Source organism: Myxine glutinosa, chromosome 11 (genome assembly GCF_964187855.1).
Source record: "Myxine glutinosa chromosome 11, kmMyxGlut1.1, whole genome shotgun sequence".
Classification (NCBI taxonomy): Eukaryota; Metazoa; Chordata; class Myxini; order Myxiniformes; family Myxinidae; genus Myxine; species Myxine glutinosa.
This window is the reverse complement of record NC_136271.1, coordinates 30,041,289-30,056,365: the sequence shown is the minus strand read 5'-3', so window position 1 is coordinate 30,056,365 and position 15,077 is coordinate 30,041,289. Positions and strand designations below refer to the sequence as shown.

The following is a 15,077-nucleotide window of genomic DNA, read 5'->3' as shown; positions in this document are numbered from 1 at the left end:
ATCAGTTTGGACGACGTCCAAGCTCTAAAAGTCACAAATACTGATCAAATTTATCAATAAACTCATAATAATATTATTATTATTATCATATAAACGATATAGTTTGTGGTTCTATTATGCATATTCTAACCATATTGATACAGACGAGTTGAGTTCAGGTTCCCCGGAACCTCTAGTTCTTAAAGGAAGACTTGAAAAAGCAGTAAAGCTCCACTTCTAGTTAATAATGGCTTTATCATTCCCCGCCAACTAATTGTGTTCATGCCTGCCATGTTGACTTTTGTTGCCAGCAGTCATGCCGAAATCTGGAGTCATCTGTTCTTTGGGAAAAAGTAATTGTGAGGAAGGGAGCCTCTCAAAAGAACCAAGATGATTGCTTGCGAATGTACCAGTGTTTGATTCATGGCCTGCCTATGTTGTGTGTTTAATTCTGTTAACACCCAGCAGAAGGCATGATGGCCGAAGCCCGAACAGCTCTAAATAGGCCGTGTAAGGCAGGAAGGGAGAAAAAGCATTTGGCAGTCACACACATTTTTCTACCACCCACTTTTGCGCTGCCACACGTAAGGGGTCTCGATGATGATCCTGGCGTGCGGCGTGCGCGAAAGCATCTCTGGGGGCATGTAACTGGTAAATGGTGCCGCTGTTTCCGACGTGCGGCAAACGCCGTCAGTTGTGCCACATTCGGGTTAAATCGAGGCCTAGTAAGCAACCTCCTCCCTCCCTTCTCCACACCCCACAACAAGGCTGCGATAAACCGTGCTTTGTAGGACCAAGCTGTGGTTGCTCTTCATCAAATGCTACATGGACTGTTTAAGCATCATTATGTCTAGCAGGTGCTTTACACTTGTGGTGCATTTTTCTCACTTTATAAGCGTACAGCTCGAGATCCCATTGGTTGATTTTTCTCGCCTGCACCCTGATTACTGCACGCAGACAACAGCCGTGTCGATCCCTCTCAGACCTATCCTACAGAACCCTATAACAAATGTCCGCCTGTCCAACGATCACCAAACTAAATAAATGGCCTTGAATTTTTCTCCTTTACAACTGCACTGCTGTGATGCTCTGTACTCTGGTTCTTTAATCACAGCTGGGTGCTCCACAGCTGGTTCTGCAGCAACAGCTTCTGCAGGTGCAACAGCAGCAACACCTGCTTGGCTTGCAGCGACATGGCCTGGGTTTTCCTCTCGGTGCGCAAAGTCTGTCGGCACTCTCACAAGGTGCAATCTTATGTTTTACGCACCTTGTTTATTGCATGATTGACATTTCTGAGAATAGTCATCATTTTCCGTTATACAGAGATATTTTATTTGCTGTTATTAATATTGCTGTTGTTTATGTCAGATGGCAGTGAGTAGGGTAAGATTGGCACGATGCCCTCGGCCCACCTGCATACACCCCCTCAGTCCTGGTTATACCTTCAGTATCCTGAAGTTCTTTGGCTTAAGGTATAGCAAGTAATTTCAAATCAGAAATGTTCAGCTAACGAACAAAAGGATCGAGGTGGATGTAGTGGGTGGGGGTAGAGGGGCATCTTGCCCTCCCTTTCCCATCTGCGGCACCTGACATTATTATTATCATCATGATTATTACTGTTATTATTATTATTGGTCCTACTAATATTTGAAGTATTATTTGGCAGTTTAAAAAAGTCGTTCTGGAATTTAACATTACAGTACTGTATTATGTATTTCTGTACAGGATAGATGCATTTTCTCTTTTTAACTCAACTGGACTATGTCCAGCTGAGTTTTTGTGGACACCCAGGGTCCGTCGTCCGTCTGTCGTCTGTCTGTCTGTCTGTCTGTCTGTCTGTCGTCTGTAAACAATTCGACGTCTACGCTCTAAAAGTCACAAATATTGATTAAATTTGATGAAACTTGTTATGCAGCATCTTTAAGACATAAACTAGTTTGGGATTGCATGTGGGCGTTGCACGCGCAAAAATGGGCGTGGCAGGACGGCCATATTGAAAAATCAATTTTTGTCATAGATTTTTAGCACATATAAACTATATAGTTTGTGGTTCTATTATGCATATTCTAACCATATAGTCCCTGGTGTTGGGCTAGCGGCTAGGGTGCTGGCTTAGGATCCTAGGATCCTGGGTTCGAATCCCGGTCAATCGCTGAATTAACGCCAGGGGGGTTGACTCAGCCTGTCATCCTTCCGAGGTCGGCTAATTGAGTACCAGTTCACTGGTAATTCCCTGCTTGTCGTTAAAGGCGGCAAAAAGGGTTGGCGTCAGGAAGGGCATCCGGCCGTAAAACATTGCTTCAAAAAGGGGACCGAAAAACAACAACAACCACAGTTCCCGAAAAAGGCCAACCCCCGCTTGCGGGGAAAAAATGGCCTCTAAAGGTGGTTTTAACCATATTGATATAGACCAGTTGAGTTCAAGTTCCCTGGAACCTCTCTAGTTTATCATTGCAATTACAACTTAACAAATAATAAGAAATAATTGTTTTTATTTATTTTGCTGTCGATTTGCACTATTCGAAACGTCCCTCGTTAACGTGCTCCCTCCACCCCACCCCAATCCTTACTTCTTCCAAATTTCCAGTTTTCCCTCCTGAGCGTTTCCTTCTGTATCCATCTTGTCCACCCTCTGCATCCTCTGCTGCCCCTCATTCCTCCCCACACCCATAGTTTGTCCAAGTCTGCCTCTATATTGGCCTTCAACTCCGCTGTTGGTGTTCCCCCTCCCTCTCTCAACTGTTCCTTTCAGTGTTCAGTTCACTAATTCTTGCTCTTCCAAAAGCCTCGACTATGTATACAAAAAATTCAGTTATGTGGCTGCAATTGCAACGTAAATCACTTCCCGTCATTTCAAATTGTGCACACGCTGTTATAATTGGTAGAGAACACCAAATATAACCTTTAAATCAGGAGTAATCGTTATTATAAAATTTTCACATTTATTCACATATTGTTTTCTTCTTTTGACTGAGGACTTGTTTGGAAAGAAATTTCAAATATTATGTCGGGGACTGCTTGAAATTTGCCTTCGAAACTGGAGTTTAACCAATTATTTATTTTCTTGTTGATATACTACATATATTACATTCATAATTTGCATAATTGATTAAATTATATCACACCGATTATGTGCAAATTGTATGTGCATAAACAAACTAATGTATTGTGATGTGTGAAAGGAATGCAGGTACAGTGAAAAATGGACACTGTATGGCTAAAGGACAGATATCTGAGCCTGGACTGGGAGGTCAGTGTTTCAAACCCCGGCCGAGTCATACCAAAGACTTTAAAAATGGTATTGAAGGAGCTGGGGCTCCCACGTCGATCGGAAGAATGGACGCGACAAAAAGCTGGAATTCATCCGAGTTGCTTTAATCAAACCAAACACTCAGGCACTCTGAAAAGCCCGTTTATCGGGCAGCAATATATATACATATTATCCCGGAGCATTTGCCCAGGAAAGGCGAGAGGGGGCGTGGCCCAGCGTCCTGGCTGCGGCCTGGCAAGTTGAGGGCGAGCCTGCCCGGGCATGCCCGGGCATGCCCGGGCGTCCCGACCGAGGCCTGGCAAGTTGAGCGCGGGCCTGCCCGGGCGTCCTGGACGAGCCCGGCATGGTGATCGCTCCGCGTCCTTAATAGGTGCAAGGCGATTGTGAAAACCCAGCGGTAGCCGCTACACACGTCCCCCCAGAATCGACTTGCACCGGCAGGGTCAATTTGAGGGGGGTCCTGATGACCCGGCCGAAGCGACCCCTGGCGGGTCGTGGGAGGGGGTCCGGTGTGGTGGTGGGCGGTCGAGTGGGGGGCACCGTGGACGGGGGGCGGCCTCGCCGCGGCGGAAGGTCCACCCGTGGTGGGTGGTCGACATCCACGTGCGCCGGCTTGAGGCGGTCCACCGCAATCCGGTCCGACCTGCCGCCGATGTCGATGACGAACGACTTGTCGTCCCGTCGCAGCACCCGGAAGGGCCCGTCGTACGGCGGCCGGAGTGGCCCCCGATGTGCGTCGTGACGCACAAAAACATACTCCGCTGTGCGAAGTGCTGGGGGGACGTAGGACTGGGGGTCACCGTGGTGGGATGTTGGCACGGGGGCAAACCATCGGGCAGCCTCCTGGAGGTCCGAGCGCTGGTGAGCTGCGGACCAGGGACTGGTAGCGTCGGGCACGAATTCGCCCGGGACGCGTAGCGCCTGGCCATAGACCAGCTCGGCGGTGGATGCCTGGAGGTCCTCCTTGGGGGCCGTGCGGAGGCCCAAAAGGACCCACGGCAGCCGGTCGGCCCAACCGCCGTCTTGAAGGCCGGCCATGAGCGCGGCCTTCATGGAGCGGTGGAATCGCTCGCACAACCCGTTTGCTTGGGGGTGGTAGGCCGTAGTACGGTGGAGCTTGACCCCCAGGTTGCGGGCGACCGCGCCCCACAGCTCGGAGGTGAACTGTGGTCCGCGGTCTGACGAGATGTCCGCCGGTGCGCCGAAGCGGGTGACCCAGGTGCCGATGAAAGCCTGCGCCACGTCGGCGGTGGTGGTGGAGACGAGGGGAACGGCCTCCGGCCACCTGGTGGTCCTGTCCACCATGGTGAGCAGGTGTGTGAACCCCCGTGACGGGGGGAGGGGGCCCACCAGATCCACATTGACGTGGTCGAAACGTCGTTCGGGCACGGTGAAAGGTGCCAGCAGGGCCTGGGTGTGTCGGTGGACCTTGGCCCGTTGGCAGGCCGTGCAGGTGCTGGTCCAATCGCGGACGTCCCGACGAAGGCCGTGCCAGACGAATCGCGCCGACACCAGCTTCTGGGAAGCTTTCCGGCCCGGGTGGGAAAGGCCGTGGAGGGAGGCGAAGATGCGGCGTTGCCAGGTGACGGGCACGATGGGGCGAGGCTGGCCTTGGGAGACGTCGCAGAGCAGGACAGTGTCCGCGAAGGGGATGTCGGCCAGGCGGAGGCCCGTGTCCGCCGCCCGGAGGGCTTGCACCGTGGTGTCGGTGGTTTTGTCCGCCGCCATAAGCGCAAAGTCCACGCCCAGGTGGACCGCGTTCGCGCTGGCCCGGGAAAGACAGTCGGCCACGGCGTTGTTTTTGCCGGCGACGTGCCGGATGTCCGTGGTAAACTCCGACACGGCGGAGAGGTGGCGCTGTTGGCGGGCCGACCACGGCTCCGTGACCTTGGCCATGGCGTAAACCAACGGCTTGTGGTCGACGAACGCCGTGAAAGGTCGGCCCTCCAGGAGGTGGCGGAAATGGCGGACGGCCAGGTGTAGACCGAGGAGCTCCCGGTCAAACGTGCTGTATTTGAGCTCGTTCGGCCGGAGCTGCCGGCTGAAAAAAGCGAGTGGCTGCCAAACCCCGTTCACCCATTGCTCATGTACGGCGCCCACCGCGTAGTCGGAGCCATCCGTGGTGAGGACGATGGGAGCGTTGAGCACCGGGTGAGCGAGCAGTGTTGCGTCGGCGAGGGCCCGCTTTGAGCTTTGGAAGGCCGCATCCATTGCTGCGGACCAGGCGATGTCGTGCTTGGCCGGCTTGCCCCGGTGGGCTTCGTAGAGGGGCCGCATGAGTTGAGCAGCGCGGGGCACGAAGCGGTGATAAAAATTCACCATTCCCAGGAATTCCTGCAGGGCCTTTATGGTGCGGGGACGCGGGAACGTGGTGATGGCCTCGACCTTGGTTGGCAGCGGCACGGCCCCGTTCTTGGTGATGTGGTGGCCCAAAAAATCAACGGCCGTCGTGCCGAAGTGGCATTTGGCCGGGTTGACGATGAGGACGTGCTCGCTGAGGCGCCCGAACAATTTTCGGAGGTGGAGGAGGTGCTCGGCCCGGGACGTGCTGGCGACGAGGATGTCGTCCAGGTAAACGAAAAGGAACGGCAGGTCACGCAGCACGCCGTCCATCAAGCGCTGGAACGCCTGAGCCGCGTTCTTGAGACCAAACGGCATCCGCAAGAATTCGAATAAGCCGAACGGCGTGATAACTGCCGTTTTAGGGACGTCGGCCGCCCTGACAGGTACCTGGTGATATCCCCGTATGAGATCAATTTTCGAAAAAATGACCCGTCCCGCCAGACGGGCGGAGAAGTCTTGGATATGCGGGATCGGGTACCTGTCGGGGGTGGTAGCGTCATTGAGACAGCGGTAGTCGCCACACGGGCGCCATCCACCCCCCGGCTTTGGCACGATGTGCAGTGGCGAGGCCCACGCGCTATCGGAGCGCCGCACGATGCCGAGGTGCTCCAACGCGTCGAATTCGGCCTTCGCCACGGCGAGCTTGGCTGGGTCGAGGCGGCGGGCCCTGGCGTAGACCGGCGGGCCCGTGGTTGGTATGTGGTGCTCGATCCCATGCCGTACTGCGACGGCCGAAAACGTCGGCCGCGTGAGGGCCGGGAACTCCGTGAGCAGGCGAGCAAACTCGTTCGCCGCCGGGACGGCGCATGCCAGCTCGGTCGGCGCGGAGCTGCTCAATGTGCATACCAGGGAGCTGAAGGTTTCGGCGTTGATTAAACGACACCATTGGACGTCCACCAGCAGTCCGTGTGCGCAGAGGAAGTCGGCGCCTAGCAGAGCCATGGGCACGTTTGCGGTTACAAACGTCCAAGCAAAGCGTTGGCCGCCGAAGCAGAGGATGACGTTGCGCGGGCCGAAGGTGCGGATGGTCGATCCGTTGGCCGCAACCAAGGAGGGGCCGCAAACCGCGGACTGCCTGTCCTGGTCAGAGGCGGGTATGACGCTCAGTTGGGCGCCGGTGTCGCACAGGAAGCGCCGTCCGGACGCTTTATCCGTGATGAACAGTAAGTTGCCCGTGTGGCCAGCGCTCATGGCTGGTAATGAACGCCGGCCCGGCCGTTTCCCGGCCTGCCGAAGGTGCACGGGGGTCGGCATGTCCGGGCCTTCTGTCCGAACCTGGCATGATAGTAACACCACGCTTGGTCAGGTGGAGGCCCCGGTCGTCGTGCTGGAGGTGGTCGGCTCGGTGTAGCGGCCGCCAATTGCGTCGGCAGTTCGGTCGTCGACCGTGCCGGGTGCTCGGGCACCATGGGTGTTGCGTCGGACGGCGGTGGGTCCCATGTCGCCGCTGCGATGCGCTGACCTGCGGCGGAGATCTTGTCGGCTTCTCTGGCAAGGGCCCGGGGATCTGTGATCGTCGTGCTTGCCAGGGCGAGGCGTACCGGGTTAGGCAGCTGACGGAGGAACAGCTCCCGGAACAGGAATGCCGGAGAGTGCTCGCCGAGCAGTGAAAGCATGTATATATATATATATATATATATATATATATATATATACACACACACACACGAGTATAAAGCCCGTCAAAAATGACGGGTTGGAACAGTTTTTTACGGTACAGCGGCGTGAGCATACCGAAGTCTGGGCCTAGTGTCAGGGGTGCTCATATCATCTTTATTTATTAGACATCCTGCAGACGTAAATGAACACTCGTTTCACTCTGCGTACTTTGCACGTCACGTTCAGCGAATGTCACCTCCCTGTACCTTGTATTTATTGTGATTTAAAAAAAACCGCTTCCATACACCGACCTTGAGGCTCGGTTTGCAAGCCACCGTCTACAATTCCAATGTAAGAGACATAATTACTCTTCTTTTGGGTCCTCTTGTTCATTTGGGACTTTTGGGTGTTCAAGCTCCTTTGCATCCTTGGGATATTTTGGGTCTTTTGTGTCCTCTGGGTCATTTGGGTCCTCAGGGTCATTTGAATCTTTTGGGTCCTCTGGATCTTTGGGATCCCCGGGTCTTTGGGGTAATTTGGGTATTTGGGGTCCACTGCTCCCTCAGGGTCCTTAAGAGTCTTTTTGGAGTTATGGATCGTTTGGTTCTGTGGGGCGTTAAGGGTCTTTGGGGTATTTCGGGTTTTCAGGGACTTTTTGGTCTTTTCGATTTTTGGGGGGTCTTTGGGATATTTTGAGTCTCTGGGGTCTTTTGGGTTTTTGGGTATTTTCAGTCTTTGGGGACTTTAAGGGTCCTTGAGATATTTTGGGGCCTTGAGGTATTTAAGGGTCTTCTGGGTCTTTTGGATCTTCGGGGTATTCTTAGTTTTCATGGTCTTTCATGGTGTTTTTGGTATTTGGGGTCTTTATGGATTTTTAAGGGTCTTGGGGTCTTCTCAGTGTTTTGGGTCTTTGGTTTTCTTTATGGGTCTTTGGGGAATTTTGGGTCTTCAGGGCCTTTTGGGTTTTTGTTGTCTTTTGGGTCTTTAAGGGTTTTGCGGTCTTTGGGGTATTTTGGTTATTTTGGGTCTTCTGGATATTTAAGGGTCTTTGGGGTCTTTTGGATAGATGGGGTATTTTGGGTATTTTGAGTCTTCTGCATATTTAACGGTCGTTGGGGTTTTTTTTTTGTGTCTTCAGGTTATTTTGGGTGTTCGTGGGCTTTTGGGTATTTAAGGGTCTTTGTTGTCTTTTGGGTCTTTAATGGTATTTGGTGTATTTTGGGTCTTTGGGGAATTTGGGGTCTTCAGTGTCTTTTGGGTTTTTGTGGTATTTTGGGTATTTAAGAGTCTTCAGGTCTTTTGTGTCTTTGGGGTATTTTGGGTGTTTGGGGTCAATTGGGTTTTCAATGATTTTTCTGTCTTTTGGGCCTTTAAGGACTTCTGGGTCTTCGTGGTCTTTTGTGTCTTTAACAGTCTACTGGGTATTTTGGGTCTTTGGGTATTTTGGGTGTTTAGGGTCTATTTGGTCTTTGGGGTCTTCTGGGTCCTTGAGGTCTTAGGGTGTTTGGATCTTAACGAAATTTTGGGTATTTGGGGTCAATTGGGTCTTTAGGGTCTTTTCAGTATTTTTGGACTTCAGGGTCTTTTGGATCTTCAGCATATTTTGGGTCTTTGGGGTTTTTTGGGTGTTTGGGACCCATTGGGTCTTTTTTGTATTTTGGGTCTTTGGGATATTTTGGATTTTCAGAGTCCTTGGGGGTCTTTTGAGTCATTGGGGTCTTTTGGGTCTTCAGGGTATTTGGGGTCCATTGCGTCTTCAGGATCTTTTCAGTCTTTTGGATATTTGGGGTCCTTTGGATCTTTGGGGTATTTTGGGTCCTTGGGGGGTATTTTGAGTCTTCAAAGTCCTTGGGGTCTTCTGAGTCATTGGGCTCGTTTGGGTCCTCTTTGTCTATTGTGTCCTTGGGGTTGTTTGGTTCTTTTGGATAATTGGGGTCTTTTGGGTCTTCAGGGTCTTTTGGGTCCATGGGGTATTTTGGGTCTTTGGGGTATTTTGGGTTTTTGGGGTATTTTGGGTCTTCAAAGTCCTTGGGGTATTCTGGGTCCTCGGGGTCTTCTATGTCTTCATTATTTTTTGTGTCTTCAACAGTCAACAGGGTATTTTGGGTCTTCGGGTGTTTTGGGTGTTTTGGTTCTGTTGCGTCTTCGGAGTCTTCTGGGTCCTTGGGGTCTTTTGGGTGTTTGGGTCTTTGGGTATTACCAAAATTTTGGGTATTTGAGGTCCATTGGGTCTTCGGGGTCTTTTCAGTCTTTTGGGTCTTCGGCATATTTTGGGTCTTCAGGGTATTTTGGGTCTTTGGGGTATTTTGGGTGTTTGGGGCTCATTGGGTCTTTTTGATATTTTGGGTCTTTGGGGTATTTTGGATTTTCAGAGTCCTCGGGGGTGTTCTGGGTCATTGGGGGTATTTTGGGTCCTCTTTGTCATTTCGGTCCTTTGGGTTGTTTTGGTCTTTTGGATCCTCGGCGTCTTTTTGGGTCTTCAGTGTCTTTTGGGTCTTTGGGGTCCATTGGGTCTTCAGGGTCTTTTCAGTCTTTTGGGTGTTTGGGGTTCATTGGGTCTTTTTGGTCTTTTGGGTCTTTGGGGTATTTTGGATCTTCAGAGTACTTGGGGTTCTTCTGAGTCCTTGGGGTATTTTGGGTCCTTTTTGTCATTTGGGTCCTTGGGGTTGTTTTGGTCTTCTGGGTCTTTTGGGTATTTGGGGTCCATGGGGTCTTCAGGGTCTTTGGGGTATGTGGGGTCTTTTGTGTCTTTAATAGTCTACAGGGTATTTTGGGTCTTTGGGTACGCCCCCCCCTCCCCCCCCCCCCCCCCCACACTCAAATCCCTCTGCTGGCCGGGTACTTCTGCTAGTGTATATATATATATGGCTAATTCCATATTTGTGGGGTCCAACATGTGACATTAGGTCCAAAATTTCAAATAAATTAAATATGTATGAACATGTGATTTAGTTACAGTAAAATACTTATATTTTCAGAAATTTGAAAAACTATTCCACACACAACGCTCTCCATTGAGGAGAAAATCATGTGAATGGTCATGGGTCAAGCTTAATGTATTAACTATATATTAACCTATCATAATAACCATATTAACCACTGCCCTTCATCTTTCCAGAATCAATTTCAATTTGTAACCTAGCCGCGAAGGCCGGCTTCTGGATTATCAAGACACTCACAGCGTAAACACGGGACACGACAATCTTCGCTTCCCTCTGGTTTTTGCTGTGCAGTGTTCAAAATATTGATATGAGTTCATTGATATGAACTCATATCAATATCATTGAAAATTCGGCAAATAATTTATCAAATCGAGAACTTACACTCAAATTTCAGTCAGCCATGTCATCACGAATGTAGGTTTGCTCGGCTTTCCAAAACCTGGGCTGAGAAGCGTGCGATGGTTACAGCACTACGTATAAGGGGGACGACGACGAAGGAAAATTTCGCTACCCATGCACGCCTCCAGTTTTGCCCCGTAGTCTGCACCGTTCAAAAACAACAACATCAGGGAATTATACAAGGGTAGTTTCATGAAACTCAGAGCTTATCTGATGTCATCGTTTAAATGGGAAAATTCACAACGTAAAAAATGTCGGGGGACACGATTTCCAACCTCCTCACGAATGTTCGTAATTTCTTCTTCAACATTCCACTATGTTATCCAAATGCTCAATCATCATTTTGTGGAATGATTAATCCCATTAATATGTTTATCATTTCCCCCTCATGGCTACTTATTTTGAATTTACACTCATAGAAAAGACAATTTCATACGTAAAACTGTGGGGCACGAAGATTTACGTTGTGAGTCATCATTGTTAAACCAACGGCACACAAAATGATAAACACATGATACTATACAACGATACAAAAATTGTTGTATATATTAATGTTTTTATTCGCAATGAAAAATACATGAATTCAAGAACAGCAGTGAAGTTGCATTTCAAAATAATATATTTATACCGTAAGTCACAAAGAAAATGAAAAAAAATACGGGGACACCTTAGTTTTAATCATGCTTTTCCATTTACATGTTGGAACACCCAATTGCTGCTCTAACAGAATAATGATATGAAACTCATGTGAGATTATATGCGATATTGGAAAATAATGCAAATTTAAGTCACTTCATAATTCACTGTTCGACTACACAAATATGGAATTAGCCATATATAATATATATATATACTGTCGCGTGATTCCCCAGTTGAACACCACAAGGATCATGAATAGCCAAAGCAAGCTTTAACTCTGAGGGGACGATGGAATGCGAACTTTATATACATGCGCCGGAGGAAGAAAGAGAAGAGGAGGAAGCGGAAGAGCTTGCCTGTGGTCCCGACGGCGGTTCCCGAACCTGCAGAAAATAACTCAAACAAAACGGATTGATAAATTTACAGAAAAGAACAAAAGGGTTTATTAAATGAAAAATACTGATAACAAGAACATGCGTGCTAACTATAATCCCAAACGGGACGTCCCCCACACCAGAATTACACACAGACGAAGGATGAGAATAAACTGGAAAATAATGGTGTGTGGTTTAATTGTGGCACTCTACTCAAATCGGTGTCCTGGCACCTCGTCAAGACCCGTCTCAGGCCCCCGTTCCTGCGCGGGAATCCGGACGCGGTCCCTGCCTTGGTGGGAAGTAGGCCTCAGTTTGCCTCGCTCACGCGCTGCTAGGCCTCACCGTGCGTCTCGCTCACCCCGGCCTCTTGGTGTTCCAGCGGCAAGCCGCCCTCGTCCACGCGCAATCGCTCACGAGGTCCCGAACGTGAAGACAAGCACAAGAGCGTGAGGGAGAAGAAGCAAGGGAGCAAGAGGTTGTCGAGGGCAAAAGGCAAGAGAGAAAATGTCGGTCCGATAATTATTTTAATGTCGGGTCGTGACGTCCTCTGTGCCTCTCCTCCAATGCCCGCATGCCACACTTCATTGTCCAGCTCTCCACCAATCAGGGTGCCGCTTCTTGCTCACCCTTCTCTCTGACAATCAGTGAATGCCTTCTTACTCTGCCCTGGCCAATCACGGCTCCTCGGGGCGTGGTTCTCGGCCTGCTTGCCTTTGTGGCGATGCAGCCGCCGCGGTGCTATCGGCAGTGTTCCGAACAGGTTTCCAGTTGGTTGTTGTCTATTATTTAGTGTGGTGTAATGGCCATTCTCACTACTATCTATTGCGGTGCCATAACGGACAAGGGATATAATTTACTGAGGTTTGACGAACAAGGTAGAAGTTAACATAATCCCTATAACTAGTTAACATGCCCCATTCCTCGTAATGGGGACGAAGATACACCTTAATCCGACATCCGGTCTAAACAAGTACTTATTACATGGTGGTTCCTACACAACATTCAGAGCACCTACCTATACAAATCTATCTGGTCTAAGGTAATCACTGCCTACCCCCTACAACCGTATCAACAACAACAACAACGTGCATTTTAAAGGCCATTTTCCCTGCTAGAGCGGGGGTTAGCCTTGCGGTCCCCATGACAATCTTCTCCATTTTGCCCTATTTTCTGCATCTCTCCTTGTTAACCCCCTTGCCCGCATTTCTTCTTCCACCATCTTTAGCCAAGTCTTTCTCGGTCTTCCCCGTCTTCTGCTTCCTTCTACATTCATTTCCATCACTCTTCTCAACCAGTCACTTTCATCCTTCCTCGACACATGACCAAACCATCTCAACCTGGTCCTCTTCACAGCATCAATCACAGGCTCTATTCCCATCATCTTTCGCAATTCATCATTTGTCTTCCTCTCTCTCAACGCTACTCCGCACATCCGTCGAACCATTCGCATTTCCACCCTTTCCAACCTTCGTTGCTGCTCTACGTTCGTTACCCATGTCTCGCTCCCATAAATCATAACACTTCTCACACATGCAGCATACACCTTTCCCTTCAGCTTCAACGACACTCCCCTCATCATCAGCACGCCACTCAATTCCCGAAACCTCTTCCATGCACATCTCACTCGAGCAACCGTTGCCGAGTCTGATCCATCTTCTCCATTCAGCATGTCTCCGAGGTAGCAAAATGTTTTCACACCTTCCAGCTTCACACCGTCTCCAAGATCCAACTCAACATTTCCTCCATCTGCAGCTCCCTCTGTGCACACCTTACATTTGAATGTAGCTGCCACACTGGTTAATGACCCTCTCAGACCACTACATTTTTGATGAACCCACTCAGCGCACATTGTACACTGAATGGAGTTCACTCCGACACCCTACAACCGTAACAATACATACATATAATATATACAGACAGTCGGACACCCCTATTCATGGGGGATACATTCCTGAAAAATCCGCGAATAGCGGGGCACTGTTCAATGGAAAAAGGGGGGATAGATATCCGAGTGGCGAAAATCTGTGAATAGAGAGGACCAAAGCGCGAATGGTGAGGCAAAATCTGCGAATGGTAGGGCAAATCCAGAGAATGTCGACGATAATCCGCGAAGGTCGATGAAAGTCCCGCAAATGGTGAGGCAAATCCCGTGAATGTCGATGATAATCCACGAAGGTCGATGAAAATCCCACGAATGTATGCCGCGGCATTGTTTCAATGCCCCAGAAAAACTGTGAATTTGTGGAACCGCGAATAGAAAAAAAACCCGCGAATTTGCGGGACACTTTTCCGCGAATAGAGAAACAGGTCGCATTTTATCACCCGTGAATACGCGGAACCCGCGAATAGCGGAACCGCAAATCGCAGAACCGCGAATAGCGGGGTCTGACTGTATTTATCGTAAAAATGGTTATACATTGGAGAGATTTGAAAAAGAATATTGAAACTAGAACTGTAAGAACACAATAGGGCAACACAGCTGGGTGGGCTGGCACATTTGGCAATGTCATGTAATTCTATGCAATATGGCTCTGGATTTGACCTGGGCAGAAGCCATAATCTTGATTTGCATCCCCAATAAATATCAAAGGTTGATTTTAGCTGGCAGGATGGTCTAGACTCTAGAGGTATGCATACTCCCCTCTGATCTATCCAACCTTGGTTGGAATCCTGATCCAGCTATCAACTGCCATCCTGGTGTTTTACAAGCGGGGTGATCCATCAATGTGTGTGCCATCCCTCGGATTGATGTTAAACTGGGCATCTCCTCAGGTGATAGATGTTAAAGATCCCACACTCTGCTTCATGAATCGCAGGCGATATATCGCCCTCTACAGAATCCAGAACATATGAATGTGAAGGTGGGGACACCAGCCCATTGGGGAAGGTAGTACTCCACTGAGCTAGAGACAAATGCCTTTTAGGCTTGCCCAGTCAGTTGTACTGACTTTTAAAAGGATGATTTGGAATAATGGATGATGTCTACGACGAGGCTCGCCTTGGAAACCAGCTTCGTAAAATGGTCAACCCAGGAAGTGTTGTGACTGATGGTGAGTCCTAAAATTTCAAGAGACTAAACCTCTTGCATTGGTTAAACATGGTAATAGATCGGTTGGTTGGTTTGTTAGTCCTTCCGGAATGACAGGGTGAGACTTTTGAGATTTGCCATTATTGAAAGACAAATTCCATTTTTCAGACCAGCATATACTGTAATCAATTCCAATCAGGAGTTGATGAGGCAGCCCTCTTTCTTCCGGCACTTGGTTGGGGTACTGCAAGGCACTATGGGGCATCATTTGCGTAAAGGAAGCGACGTTTTCCAGGAATCGGAGAGGTCGTTTACATAATATTAATTTCCTTGCTTGTTGTGTTGGCCTGCTGCCCCATTGCTGCACTGCCAGTGTGTTGCCCTTTCCCTTCTGCCACTTCTACCTTCAATGACGCTCCATTTTGTATTCAAAATGTAGTTGTGAATAAAATAGCAATGATTATGTTAAAATGGTCCAATCAGAAGCGATCGTTCCTGAT

At 49.3% G+C, this 15,077-nt stretch overlaps 1 protein-coding gene across 1 annotated transcript in view; it reads left to right on the top strand.

Annotated features, from left to right (window-relative positions):
* Positions 1-15,077, top strand: part of LOC137436536 (forkhead box protein P1) — a 581,222-nt gene that overhangs the window by 271,236 nt on the left and 294,909 nt on the right. The window contains exon 6 of the mRNA XM_078786516.1: positions 1,094-1,223. Within this exon, the coding sequence (XP_078642642.1) occupies positions 1,094-1,223 (130 nt within the window). The remainder of the gene's footprint in view (positions 1-1,093; positions 1,224-15,077) is intronic.